This window comes from Notolepis coatsorum, assembly GCF_963971535.1.
Source record: "Notolepis coatsorum genome assembly, chromosome: 5".
NCBI classification, from domain to species: domain Eukaryota; kingdom Metazoa; phylum Chordata; class Actinopteri; order Aulopiformes; family Paralepididae; genus Notolepis; species Notolepis coatsorum.
This window is the reverse complement of record NC_140169.1, coordinates 17,354,126-17,366,988: the sequence shown is the minus strand read 5'-3', so window position 1 is coordinate 17,366,988 and position 12,863 is coordinate 17,354,126. Positions and strand designations below refer to the sequence as shown.

The window sequence follows — 12,863 nt, the reverse complement described above, 5'->3', positions numbered from 1 at the left end:
GAGGGAGAGAGTGATGTATCCACTACTGTGCTTATACCTAAAAAAGGAGCACATTCCAATGTATGGAACTTTTTCGGGTTTAATTAAACCCGACGATGATGTACAAGGAGGAGTCATACTTTGCAAGCAATGCTTTGGCACCATCGCAGCAACGCAAGGTAACACGACCAACCTCTACAACCACCTCAAACGTTACCATAAAATCGAATATGATTTAGCAATGAAGGACAACTACATCACAAAATCCCAGCCGTCAGACCACACTAGCCTCAATAACGCAAACGTTATACAGTGCTGTTCCTAGGCCTGCCACGATAACACATTTTGCTGGGCGATTAATTGCCCCCGAAAATATCGCGATAAGCGATATTATTGCGACCGGTTAGAGAATTTTTTTTTTGGAGAAATTTATTTCCCAAAACTTTTATTTTGAAGCCCACCGCTCCGTCTTTTCCGGTGTTTAAGACTTTTATTTTGAAGCCCACCGACCGGACCGGAAGTATTGTTGTGATTATTTCAGGTACTTTTTGGGTACCAGAAAAGTCACGTGAAACACTGCAGACCACTGAATAGAGACGCGTCTCTAGGATTTCATAATCATTATGTTTGCAGCAGGCACAAGTGCAATAAACAAAGGATACAGTCACTGTGTATTCTGCCTCATTTATTGATTAAACAAAACCGACATCAACACAATTTGCCACCGAGCGGAGAGTTTAGTCTCGCAAAAAGATCGCTGACTTGTTAAGGCTTGTTGTTAGGTTAGGTGCTAATGTTGTGCTAGCGTTTTAGCATGGCTATCGTACATAGCGTGATCAATATAACTCGCTATTGATTGTTTGTATGAGTAACGTTAATGCTAGTAGAATAGACACAACGTGAGGTAATCACCATCCATTTTAAACCGGTTATTACCTAATGCTAACGTTAGCAAATAGACGCGACTGGTAACGTTACAGCTTGTTAGCCTAATGCTCGTTAACGTTAGCATAGACAGCCTAGCTAACGTTAACGCTTGTAGAATAGACACAATGAGAGGTAACGTTAGCGTTAGCAGAATAGACACAACGAGGGTCTCGTTAATGTTGTTGTTGATTGATTGATTGAAAACTGTGTTTACTCTGTTTGTATGAGTAACGTTAATGCTAGTAGAATAGACACAATGTGCTGTGCTCTGTAGTAAAGCCAGCGGCCCGCCTCCCAACACGGACAGTGACTGACAAGGGGCACTGGGTCCGCCTCATTAAAACAAACGCGCAAATAGCAATTAATCGCGCCCGTCAAAATCATTGCATTCATTTTAATTATCGCGGCAATTAATCGATTTATTGCTTATCGCGGCAGGCCTAGCTGTTCCTAATTTATGCAAATTACATGTAGTCAGCTTGTGACTGCAACTTGTTCTTGTTCGCAGACGACTCAGCCCTGCTGGTCTCTGACAAGAACAAGTTACAGGTTGAAAAAACCCTCAGCTCGGAACTAGGCAAAATCTGCATATGGCTCGCTGATAACAAACTATCATTACACATGGGCAAAACAGAGTCCATTCTCTTCGGTTCAAATAACAAACTCAGCAAGACCAACGGCTTCTCAGTTACAGTGGGTGACAATATTGTCACAAGGAAAGATGAAATTACCTACCTGGGTTCCATCCTAGAGGCTAATCTTTCCTGTGACAAAATGGCATCCAATGTAATAAAAAAAGTCAACCAACGAACTCGATTCTTGTACCGGATCTCCTCTCTGGTAAACAAGAATACCCTGAAGACTCTGAAAGGAGCACTCATTCAAGGGTACTACGACTATGCTTGCACCTCATGGTACCAAAGCACCTCAAAGGCGCTAAAAACAAAATTACAAACATCACAAAACAAACTGGTCAGACTACTGCTTGACCTTACTCCTAGAACCCACCTCACCCCTGCCCACTTTGACAAAGTAGGATGGCTTAGAGTAGACGACAGAGTACAGCAACTTGCAATGGGCCTGGTCTACAAGATACACTACACGACCAAGGTACCCATGTCAGGGCTGTACGTTAACTTTTTTTGCACATAGCACTGGTGCTACAGAGGTTGATAGTTTTGTAGCACAGGCCAAAATCTTGTAGCACAAGTATAAAACGTGTTATATTTGTAACAGTCACAAATGTGCCTATTGTATTTGTGTTATTTAGTTGCAGTGCCATGTTTGGCTGTCATTTTCATGCTGACAAGTTGACGTCACACAGCCAGACACGTTACGTCACGTGTAAGGAATTATGGGATTTGGTGTTGGGTGTATGGACTCTACTAGGGGTGGGAACAGGGAACAAACTTAACTTTTTGACTTACCACTTACCAACTACCAGCCGGGCAGATTTTCTACCAGCCAAAAATTATAAATAGCTTTTTAGCATATCACCACGTGTTATTATTACTATATAATACTCTCATATGCTATTTTCAATTAATATCATAAACAACATAAGGAATATTAGCATAATTTTGAGTGGACTGAAGGAATGAGTCAGCGTTAATAGTTTTAAATGCAAATAATTTATTGAAACATAGAAGTCGGGACACGCACAGTTTCAACTCACCACCCCCGCATCATATTGTAGTCTGTCTTCAAACTTCCACTCCTCTCGAAACTTTTTTATATTTGAATATCAACATTATCTGTCCATCCTCAGTAATCCTCAGTTTACTATAAATACTCCTGTCCTGAGTCCTGACTAGTGACTTCGTCGTCTTTCCAAACGCACACACACAGGGAAGGGGAGAGTGCCCCCCCATTTCCCTTTCCCCAGTCCACACTGTCTGCTGTTCTCTATGGCTCTGCGCCTCTGCCTCTGATCAGGATTAGCTTGTTAGCTTACGCTAACGTTGTAGTGATTGTAATGGTACATAAACGTTAATTTCGGGCGATGTGGGCATAAAGGAATGGCGACGGTGCAAAGCATGTAGATGCATTCGACCCATTGTGAGAAGAAAAAAAACACCACAGACTTATTTCGAGTCTGTAGGCGCACTGCTGTGTTAACGCTGCTCTGCTTTCAGAAACACGGACTGGTTTCAGAAACACGGACTGGGCGGATATCATATGACTCGCGGAGTTGCTACAGGTTTTTTCAAAATAAGAGTATCATATTAACCTGAACGTTGCAAGCTGCCGGAGCCCAGATATTATGACTGGAGCTGCGCTTGGGCAGAAATGAGACCCGCGACAGGATTTTCAAAATAAGAGTATCTATATGAACCGAATGCCTATCGCACCAGTGCTACTGAAGTAAATCCATTCATCGCACAGACGGATGTTGCTGTAGCACGTGCGATATATATGTCGCACTGTACAGCCCTGCATGTACATGTCAAAATACTTCCCAAAGGTCAGTGAATACCACGATCACAACACCAGAGGGAGCTCCACAAATCATGTTAAACCCAGATTCGGCTCAAACAAGGGACTAAACACGTTTCACAATTATGCCATGTCAATGTGGAACGCCCTACCCAAAGCTGTAAGGGAATGTGAATCACTACCCACTTTCAAAACCACTCTCAAAGAACACCTACGGGGGACTGCAATTAGAAACTGGCCCCTGTAAATGTCCTAACCCAACTAGAGTTGTTCCGATACCGATACTAGTATCGGAAATGCCGCCGATACTGCCTAAAATGCTAGTATCGGTATCGGCGAGTACACGTAAATTCTAGCCTCCGATCCCATGATGTAATTTATCTCCTGCCGAGTCCTGCGGAGAGTGAGGATTATAAAATGAACATGTTTTAAAGTGTGATGCTGTGTCATTTTAACAGCAGATACACTTTCTTAAATTCCATTGTCCCCGACAGTGCGGTGTGACGGGGAGCTCGGATGGGAATCGGGATGTGTTTGGCTGGTGTTATGATAGCATTAGCTGGAAAGATAGCTAGTTGGAACAACATCCGCTTTTAACGTTACATCAAATCAGATGATCGCCTGTCCTTTCTCCAGGACCTAACACTGTCCGTGACCGTCTATCAACAATAATGCACCCACGGTGAATTGTATTTAAGTTAAGTAGCTACGGATTAGCGTTAGCTGACTATTACTAACGTTATCTTAATGTCGATGCGGGAAGGCGAGCTAGGTCAGTTAGCTTAGCTTGATAACGTTACCGTGTCTAAAGTTGGTGCTATTCACATAATCCAGCAATAATGGCTGCAGACCTGCAAGCAAAGTACAGCAAGTGCCAAAGGATAAGAGTCTGAGGCGGAGTTTCAAAAGAGAATGTTGAATATTTATTTTGCATCAAAAATCACAACATGAACGTTCTATCTGCCACTAGCTTACAGACTGAATAGGGTATATCTGCAGAGCCACTGAGTAGCGAGTGCAACACCGTTTAATGTCCGTGTGGATCATTGGAGTAGGGTATATCTGCAGTGCTGCAGCCCATACTCATTGATTAATGATACTAATACAAATCTATACAATCACCTGTTGTTGAATAAATACCATACGTTCTAGTTATTACTAAAAAACAGTATAACAGTATCTGAAAAAAAAAAAAGTATAATTTATATAATTTTTTTTTTAATTTTTTTTTTATGCACTGGTATCGGATAAATATCGGTATCGGCCGATACCCAAAGCTTAGGTATCGGAATCGGATCGGAAAGGGAAAAATGGTATCGGAACATCTCTAAACCCAACCCCCTCCAATGTACAGTAAATGACCAAGTATGGTTGTCAATATTCTAATGTACAGTTTCCTTGTACAGTTGTACAAACTAAAGATCAAAGTGGTAGAAAGGGAAAGACACTGCTTCAACCATCTCCTCTAGCAACTGTGACAGTGCATGTGTGGGTCAGCAAGTGCCTTTGAGCTGCCAGGCAGGTATCCAATCAGCAGCAATCAGCTAATTAGCAGCCATCACCTGCATGCACAGTGACACAGGAGTAATCAAGCTCATGGTACATAACACACACAGTGATGGAAACTGGATGCTGATATAAAGAAACGAATAACCAATTAGGGCTGCAACTAATGACTAATTTGGTAGTCGACTAATCTGCCGATTATTTTTTCGATTAGTCGACTAATCGAAAACCAATGTCAAAAAAAAAAAAAAAAAAAAAAAAAGGATTTTTTTTTAATTTTTTTTATTACCTATCTTTGTGAAAGTGGCTTCTCAGCTCTGGTCCAGCTGAAGACAGAGCAGAGGAACAGATTGGACATTGAGCATGACCTCAGAGTTGCTTGTCTACCATCACCCCAGACTTTGAGACTCTTGTCAGGACCAAACAACAACATCATAACATGATGATCCCATAGCAAATTAAAATAATGACTCATGAAACATTTTAATTTGGATCTTTAAGCCACTTTAAATGAAAATGTATTTGAAGAACAATACAGCAATCACTCATAACAAGATAAATAAATTAAATAATACAAATTAAAGTGGAAGTGTACTTACTACAAAATAACTTTTGTTTGCTGTGTGTGAGAGGAGTCCGTGTGTGTGTGTGTGTCTTACTCTGATCGCTGTGTGAGTGAGAGGAGTGTGTGTACTGTGTAATTTGTGTGTGTGTCTTACTCTGATCGCTGTGTGAGTGAGAGGTGTGTACTGTGTAATTTGTGTATGTGTGTGTGTCTTACTCTGATCGCTGTGTGTGAGTGAGAGGAGTGTGAATGTGTGTGTGTCTTACTCTGATCGCTGTGTGTGAGAGAGAGGAGTGTGAATGTGTGTGTGTCTTACTCTGATCGCTGTGTGTGAGTGAGAGGAGTGTGTATGTGTGTGTGTCTTACTCTGATCGCTGTGTGTGAGTGAGAGGAGTGTGTATGTGTGTGTCTTACTCTGATCGCTGTGTGTGAGTGAGAGGAGTGTGTATGTGTGTGTGTCTTACTCTGATCGCTGTGTGTGAGTGAGAGGAGTGTGTATGTGTGTGTCTTACTCTGATCGCTGTGTGTGAGTGAGAGGAGTGCGTGTGTAATGTATTGTGTGTCTAGTCTGATCATCATCTCCTGCAGGGGAACAATGTTTTCAATGTCCAACATTTGCTATGGGATCATCATGTTATGATGTTGTCTGGAACCCTGAGAAGCCACTCTCACAAAGATAGGTAGTGCAAAAAAAATTAAAATTAACTAATTTTTTATTTTTTTTTTTTATTGACTAATCGACGCAACAATTTCTCGTCGACGATTTTTTATAATCGACGTCGTCGATTATGTCGACTAATCGTTGCAGCCCTATAACCAATAAATATGAAGTTATATTTGAACCTCTGTTGTCAAGCCTTGTCAATATAACCCACCCCCTTTCACAAATGGAACTGGTGTGGAGTCCACTTTGAGCGTTAGTTAGCTTAGCCTATTTATGGGATAACTTAGCAGCTAACGTTACCATCACTGGTCTATAGAAATAAATGCATTCGAACAAGAAACCAATGTATAGACATAGCAATGGCAAAAGAAATTGCCAGGCCTAATGCGAGCCAGGGAAGTCTTGTGCTTGTAACGTGGCTTCATCTCGAAGTTTTCATCCACTGAGCCGTGAGGCTCAACATGCTTGTTTGGTTGAGGTCTGAACTCGCCAAATTGCCCATAAATATCGTTTTTGTGGGTATTGTCCAGTTGTTGCTGTATGTTTTTATCTGCCCAAAATTCAAGCAAGCATGAAAGCATTACAGTAAGTTTGCACACCACGCCCCCCGCTCCCTCGTCGGGGATACTGGCGCGCACCCGAAACCACCTATTCCAGCGGTCCAGGTTTGGAGCGAATCATCGTCCCCGGGGATGGGGGGGAGCGTTCTCATCAGGGACGATCACACCCTATTTTGGTGCGATCGTGCTCTGATTCGACCCCGAATGGCTGGTGTGAAAGCCCCCTCAGTCCCACCACACGCTCAGTCCCACCATACGCTCAGTCCCACCCACCACGGCACCACACGCTCAGTCCCACCATACGCTCAGTCCCACCCACCACGGCACCACACGCTCAGTCCCACCCACCACACCCTCAGTCTCACCACACCCTCAGTCCCACCACACGCTCAGTCCCACCATACGCTCAGTCCCACCCACCACGGCACCACACGCTCAGTCCCACCCACCACACCCTCAGTCCCACCACACCCTCAGTCCCACCCACCACACCCTCAGTCCCACCCACCACACCCTCAGTCCCACCACATGCTCAGTCCCACCCACCACACCCTCAGTCCCACCACACGCTCAGTCCCACCCACCACACCCTCAGTCCCACCACACGCTCAGTCCCACCCACCACACCCTCAGTCCCACCACACGCTCAGTCCCACCCACCACACCCTCAGTCCCACCACACGCTCAGTCCCACCCACCACACGCTCAGTCCCACCACACCCTCAGTCCCACCCACCACACGCTCAGTCTCACCACACCCTCAGTCCCACCACACCCTCAGTCCCACCACACCCTCAGTCCCACCACACGCTCAGTCCCACCCACCACACCCTCAGTCCCACCACACGCTCAGTCCCACCCACCACACCCTCAGTTCCACCACACGCTCAGTCCCACCCACCACACCCTCAGTCCCACCACACCCTCAGTCCCACCACACCCTCAGTCCCACCACACCCTCAGTCCCACCACACGCTCAGTCCCACCACACGCTCAGTCCCACCACCCGCTAAGTCCCACCCAGCGTTTCCGTTAGCCGGTAATTACCGGTATTTGACCGGCAAAATCTGTTGAAGTCCGACATATTTAATCTCTCCGGTCTTAATGTCCGGTGAAAATAATGCCCTCTAAGCACAATTTGATTATTTGAATTGTATTAAAATAGGCTAAAATTAAATAGCCTATGCGATGAACGAAACAGTCATTACATTTGTTTCATCGTTGCTTCACCAAGCAGGTATAATAATGTTAGTGCTGGGTTTTGCGAGTGCATGTGTAGCTGCAGAGCCGGAGCAGCAGCAGCACAGTGCAGTACTCCAATTCAGCCATTGGCAATTCAGCTGTTGGGTGCGGGGGCGCTGTTGAGCGGTCCCCAGATAGAGCCAAAAAACAGCTGAATCTGCTGCGCCATACTCTTTGCAAATAAGTTGTTGCGAGGTGGAGAGAGTCATCACGCAAACCCACGATAATGTTGCCGTCTCTCTCTGCCAAATTTCTCAGTTCTTCGCTTGATATAATTAATACAAATGTCCAATATAACGGAATTCGTTAGCTCATAAAAATGTGATTATAACAGACTGCTGTTTAATAATGTCGGGCGACTGCCCACAGACACCTATTTGATTTAAAGTCGGCAGCAGCACGGAGTCTCGGGACTTATTTTATTTGGAATATAATGATTGTATATGCAAAAGTAGCCTAGTTATAAGTTAAAATATTATAAATCTACATGCCTTGAGGATGTAAATTATTTTTAAGCTCAATAAACTCTGACCGGAATTTCTCTCATTTGACCGGTAGATTTAAATCTACCGAACCCTGAGACCGACAACAATTTTTTCTAACGGAAACCCTGGTCCCACCACACGCTCAGTCCCGCCACACGCTCAGTCCCACCACACTAGGGATGGGTACCTTTCACATTTGAACCGATACCGGTACCTGTGAATCGATACCGGTACCCAACGGTACCTTTTTTCGGTACTTTAGTCTGAAGAAATTAAATGTACCTACCTCAGTCATAAAAAATAAATCCAAACTTCAAATAACTACAATTTCGACAGTTTTCGGCGTGTCATTGCTCCGACTGCTTTGTTGTTGAATCAAGTCAAATCCTAGGTAAGCATATATTGTGCGTGTGAACATTGACATGAAAAAAAAAAAGTAAAAAAAAAAAAAAAAAAAAAAAACATTTTTTTTTTTTTCGGTATCTCACTTGATTCGATACTTGGTAGTACCGACGTGTTTCGGTTCGGTACCTCATAAGTACCGAATTCGGTACCCATCCCTACACCACACGCTCAGTCCCACCACACGCTCAGTCCCACCACACGCTCAATCCTTCCACACGCTCAGTCCCACCACACGCTCAGTCCTTCCACACGCTCAGTCCCTCCACACGCTCAGTCCCACCACACGCTCAGTCCCACCACACGCTCAATCCTTCCACACGCTCAGTCCCACCACACGCTCAGTCCCACCACACGCTCAATCCTTCCTCACGCTCAGTCCCACCACATGCTCAATCCTTCCACACGCTCAGTCCCACCACACGCTCAGTCCCACCACATGCTCAATCCTTCCACACGCTCAGTCCCACCACACGCTCAGTCCCACCACACGCCCAGTCCCACCACATGCTCAATCCTTCCACACGCTCAGTCCCTCCACACGCTCAGTCCCACCACACGCTCAGTCCCACCACATGCTCAAACCTTCCACAGGCTCAGTCCCTCCACACGCTCAGTCCCTCCACACGCTCAGTCCCACCACATGCTCAGTCCCTCCACAAGCTCAGTCCCACCACACGCTCAGTCCCTCCACACCCTCAATCCTTCCACAAGCTCAGTCCCTCCACAAGCTCAGTCCCACCACACGCTCAGTCCCTCCACACCCTCAATCCTTCCAAAAGCTCAGTCCCTCCACAAGCTCAGTCCCTCCACACGCTCAGTCCCACCACACGCTCAAGCCTTCCACAAGCTCAGTCCCTCCACAAGCTCAGTCCCTCCACACGCTCAGTCTTACCACACCCTCAATCCTTCCACAAGCTCAGTCCCTCCACAAGCTCAGTCCCACCACACGCTCAGTCCCACCACACGCTCAGTCCCTCCACACGCTCAGTCCCACCACATGCTCAGTCCTTCCACACGCTCAGTCCCACCACATGCTCAACCCTTCCACACGCTCAGTCCCACCACACGCTCAGTCCCACCACACGCTCAGTCCCTCCACAAGCTCAGTCCCTCCACACGCTCAGTCCCTCCACACCCTCAATCCTTCCAAAAGCTCAGTCCCTCCACAAGCTCAGTCCCTCCACACGCTCAGTCCCACCACACGCTCAAGCCTTCCACAAGCTCAGTCCCTCCACAAGCTCAGTCCCTCCACACGCTCAGTCTTACCACACCCTCAATCCTTCCACAAGCTCAGTCCCTCCACAAGCTCAGTCCCACCACACGCTCAGTCCCACCACACGCTCAGTCCCTCCACAAGCTCAGTCCCACCACATGCTCAAGCCTTCCTCACGCTCAGTCCCACCACACGCTCAGTCCCACCACACGCTCAGTCCCACCACACGCTCAGTCCCTCCACAAGCTCAGTCCCACCACACGCTCAAGCCTTCCACACGCTCAGTCCCTCCACAAGCTCAGTCTTACCACACCCTCAATCCTTCCACAAGCTCAGTCCCTCCACAAGCTCAGTCCCACCACACGCTCAGTCCCACCACACGCTCAGTCCCACCACACGCTCAGTCCCTCCACACGCTCAGTCCCACCACACGCTCAGTCCCTCCACACGCTCAGTCCCTCCACACGCTCAATCCTTCCACACGCTCAGTCCCACCACACGCTCAGTCCCAACACACGCTCAATCCTTCCACACGCTCAGTCCCACCACACGCTCAGTCCCACCACATGCTCAATCCTTCCACACGCTCAGTCCCACCACACGCTCAATCCTTCCACACGCTCAGTCCCACCACACGCTCAGTCCCACCACACGCTCAGTCCTTCCACACGCTCAGTCCCTCCACACGCTCAGTCCCACCACACGCTCAGTCCCACCACACGCTCAGTCCCACGGCACCATACCCTCAGTCCCACCACACGCTCAGTCCCACGGCACCACACGCTCAGTCTTACCACACCCTCAGTCCCACCACACGCTCAGTCCCACGGCACCACACGCTCAGTCTTACCACACCCTCAGTCCCACCACACGCTCAGTCCCACCCACCACACGCTCAGTCCCACGGCACCACACGCTCAGTCTTACCACACCCTCAGTCCCACCACACGCTCAGTCCCACGGCACCACACGCTCAGTCTTACCACACCCTCAGTCCCACCACACGCTCAGTCCCACCCACCACACGCTCAGTCCCACCCACCACACGCTCAGTCCCACCACTAATTATTCTGGAGCTACTCGACAGATGGAAAAGGAGATCTAATATAAAAAACAAACAATATTATGTAGAATAAATAAGTGTGTCTAGACTAGAAGGACTCACTCTACAGTGTGGGCGGAACTCCTGCTCTTGGTGCTTGAGGTTTTCATTCATAGCAACCAGAGCTCTCAGCTTCTCCAACAGGCTGTGGTGCGGTAAAGAAACACATCAGTGATTCAACACAGAGTACCTGCTGCTTAAACCTACCTAAGTCTAAAAGTGAATAAGGTCAGGACTGCGAAAACAAAACAATAATAATAATAATAATAATAATAATAATAATAATAATAATAATAATAATAATAATAATAATAATAATAAATAATAATAATTCCTTGGCACGGTTGCAAAATTGTGCCATCATGGGACCAGCTTCTGGGATAAGCATTCTTTTAGCTGGAACCAGACATCAAAAGCATAAACTGCATTGCATAAATATAGCCATCAAAGCAGTGGAATATAAATGTAGGACAGCAGGAGAGAACTGCAGAAATATCCTAGAGCGCTGGTCCCACCTCAACCCCTTGAGCCACAAAGCTGGACTCTCCAATAGTCAACCTGCTCTTCTCACCTGGTCCCACCTCAACCCCTTGAGCCACAAAGCTGGACTCTCCAATAGTCAACCTGCTCTTCTCACCTGCTGTCAACCTGTGCTTCCACTTCTTCTAAAGATCTCAGCTCTTTGTCCAGTGTTTCCGTCTGCTCTGTGGCCTGGGAAATAACGCCGGCATAAATGGACACCTTAGTCGAGCTCCTTCCGGTCAGAACGCGTATCAAGTCGAAGAACACATTAATTAAGAACCTGAAAGTCTCAGGTGGAAACATGACGTACCTGCAGCAGTTTCTCCTTGGCCTCCTCACATCCTGCCTTCACCTCCTGATGTTTCACTTCAAGCTGAAAACAGACGCATCAACACATGCTTTTTAGCCTCATTTGCTGCCGGAAATATGTGCAGAAAAGACCTGTGCAGAAATATTACCGTATTGTGTCCAATATAATAAGAAAAATCTAAAAAGAAATCTGAAAAACATCTGGTCTTGTCTTTTTCGTTTTTAAATGTCATATACATTCACAACAACAGATTCACAACAACAGATTCCCCAAGCGAGCCACCATCTTTCTCTCTGTATCTCCCTCTCCTTCACACACAGGCTCCTGGAGAGATGGACAAACACAGTGACCAGCTTGAACAAAGTGGCTCAAAAGTCAAGGCAAGTTAATATGACGTTATGACGCCAATTCAAAATCATGGTGATCAACGAAGCAGGTCTCTCTCTACACCAAGGTTCTGACCTGCTCCAGTTGTTTGGTCTCTCTACACCAAGGTTCTGACCTGCTCCAGTTGTTTGGTCTCTCTACACCAAGGTTCTGAACTGCTCCAGTTGTTTGGTCTCTCTACACCAAGGTTCTGAACTGCTCCAGTTGTTTGGTCTCTCTCTACACCAAGGTTCTGAACTGCTCCAGTTGTTTGGTCTCTCTCTACACAGAGGTTCTGACCTCCTCCAGTTGTTTGGTCTCTCTCTACACAGAGGTTCTGACCTCCTCCAGTTGTTTGGTCTCTCTCTACACCGAGGTTCTGACCTCCTCCAGTTGTTTGGTCTCTCTCTACACCAAGGTTCTGACCTGCTCCAGTTGTTTGGTCTCTCTACACCAAGGTTCTGAACTGCTCCAGTTGTTTGGTCTCTCTACACTGAGGTTCTGACCTCCTCCAGTTGTTTGGTCTCTCTACACCGAGGTTCTGACCTGCTCCAGTTGTTTGGTCTCTCTCTACACAGAGG

General features: G+C 46.6%; 1 protein-coding gene across 1 annotated transcript in view; it reads right to left on the bottom strand.

Annotated features, from left to right (window-relative positions):
- Nucleotides 1-12,863, bottom strand: part of ccdc93 (CCC complex scaffolding subunit CCDC93) — a 98,068-nt gene that overhangs the window by 38,026 nt on the left and 47,179 nt on the right. Inside the window, 3 exon segments of the mRNA XM_084314025.1 lie at nt 11,148-11,229; nt 11,722-11,795; nt 11,917-11,979. Coding sequence (XP_084170151.1) covers nt 11,148-11,229; nt 11,722-11,795; nt 11,917-11,979 — 219 coding nt within the window.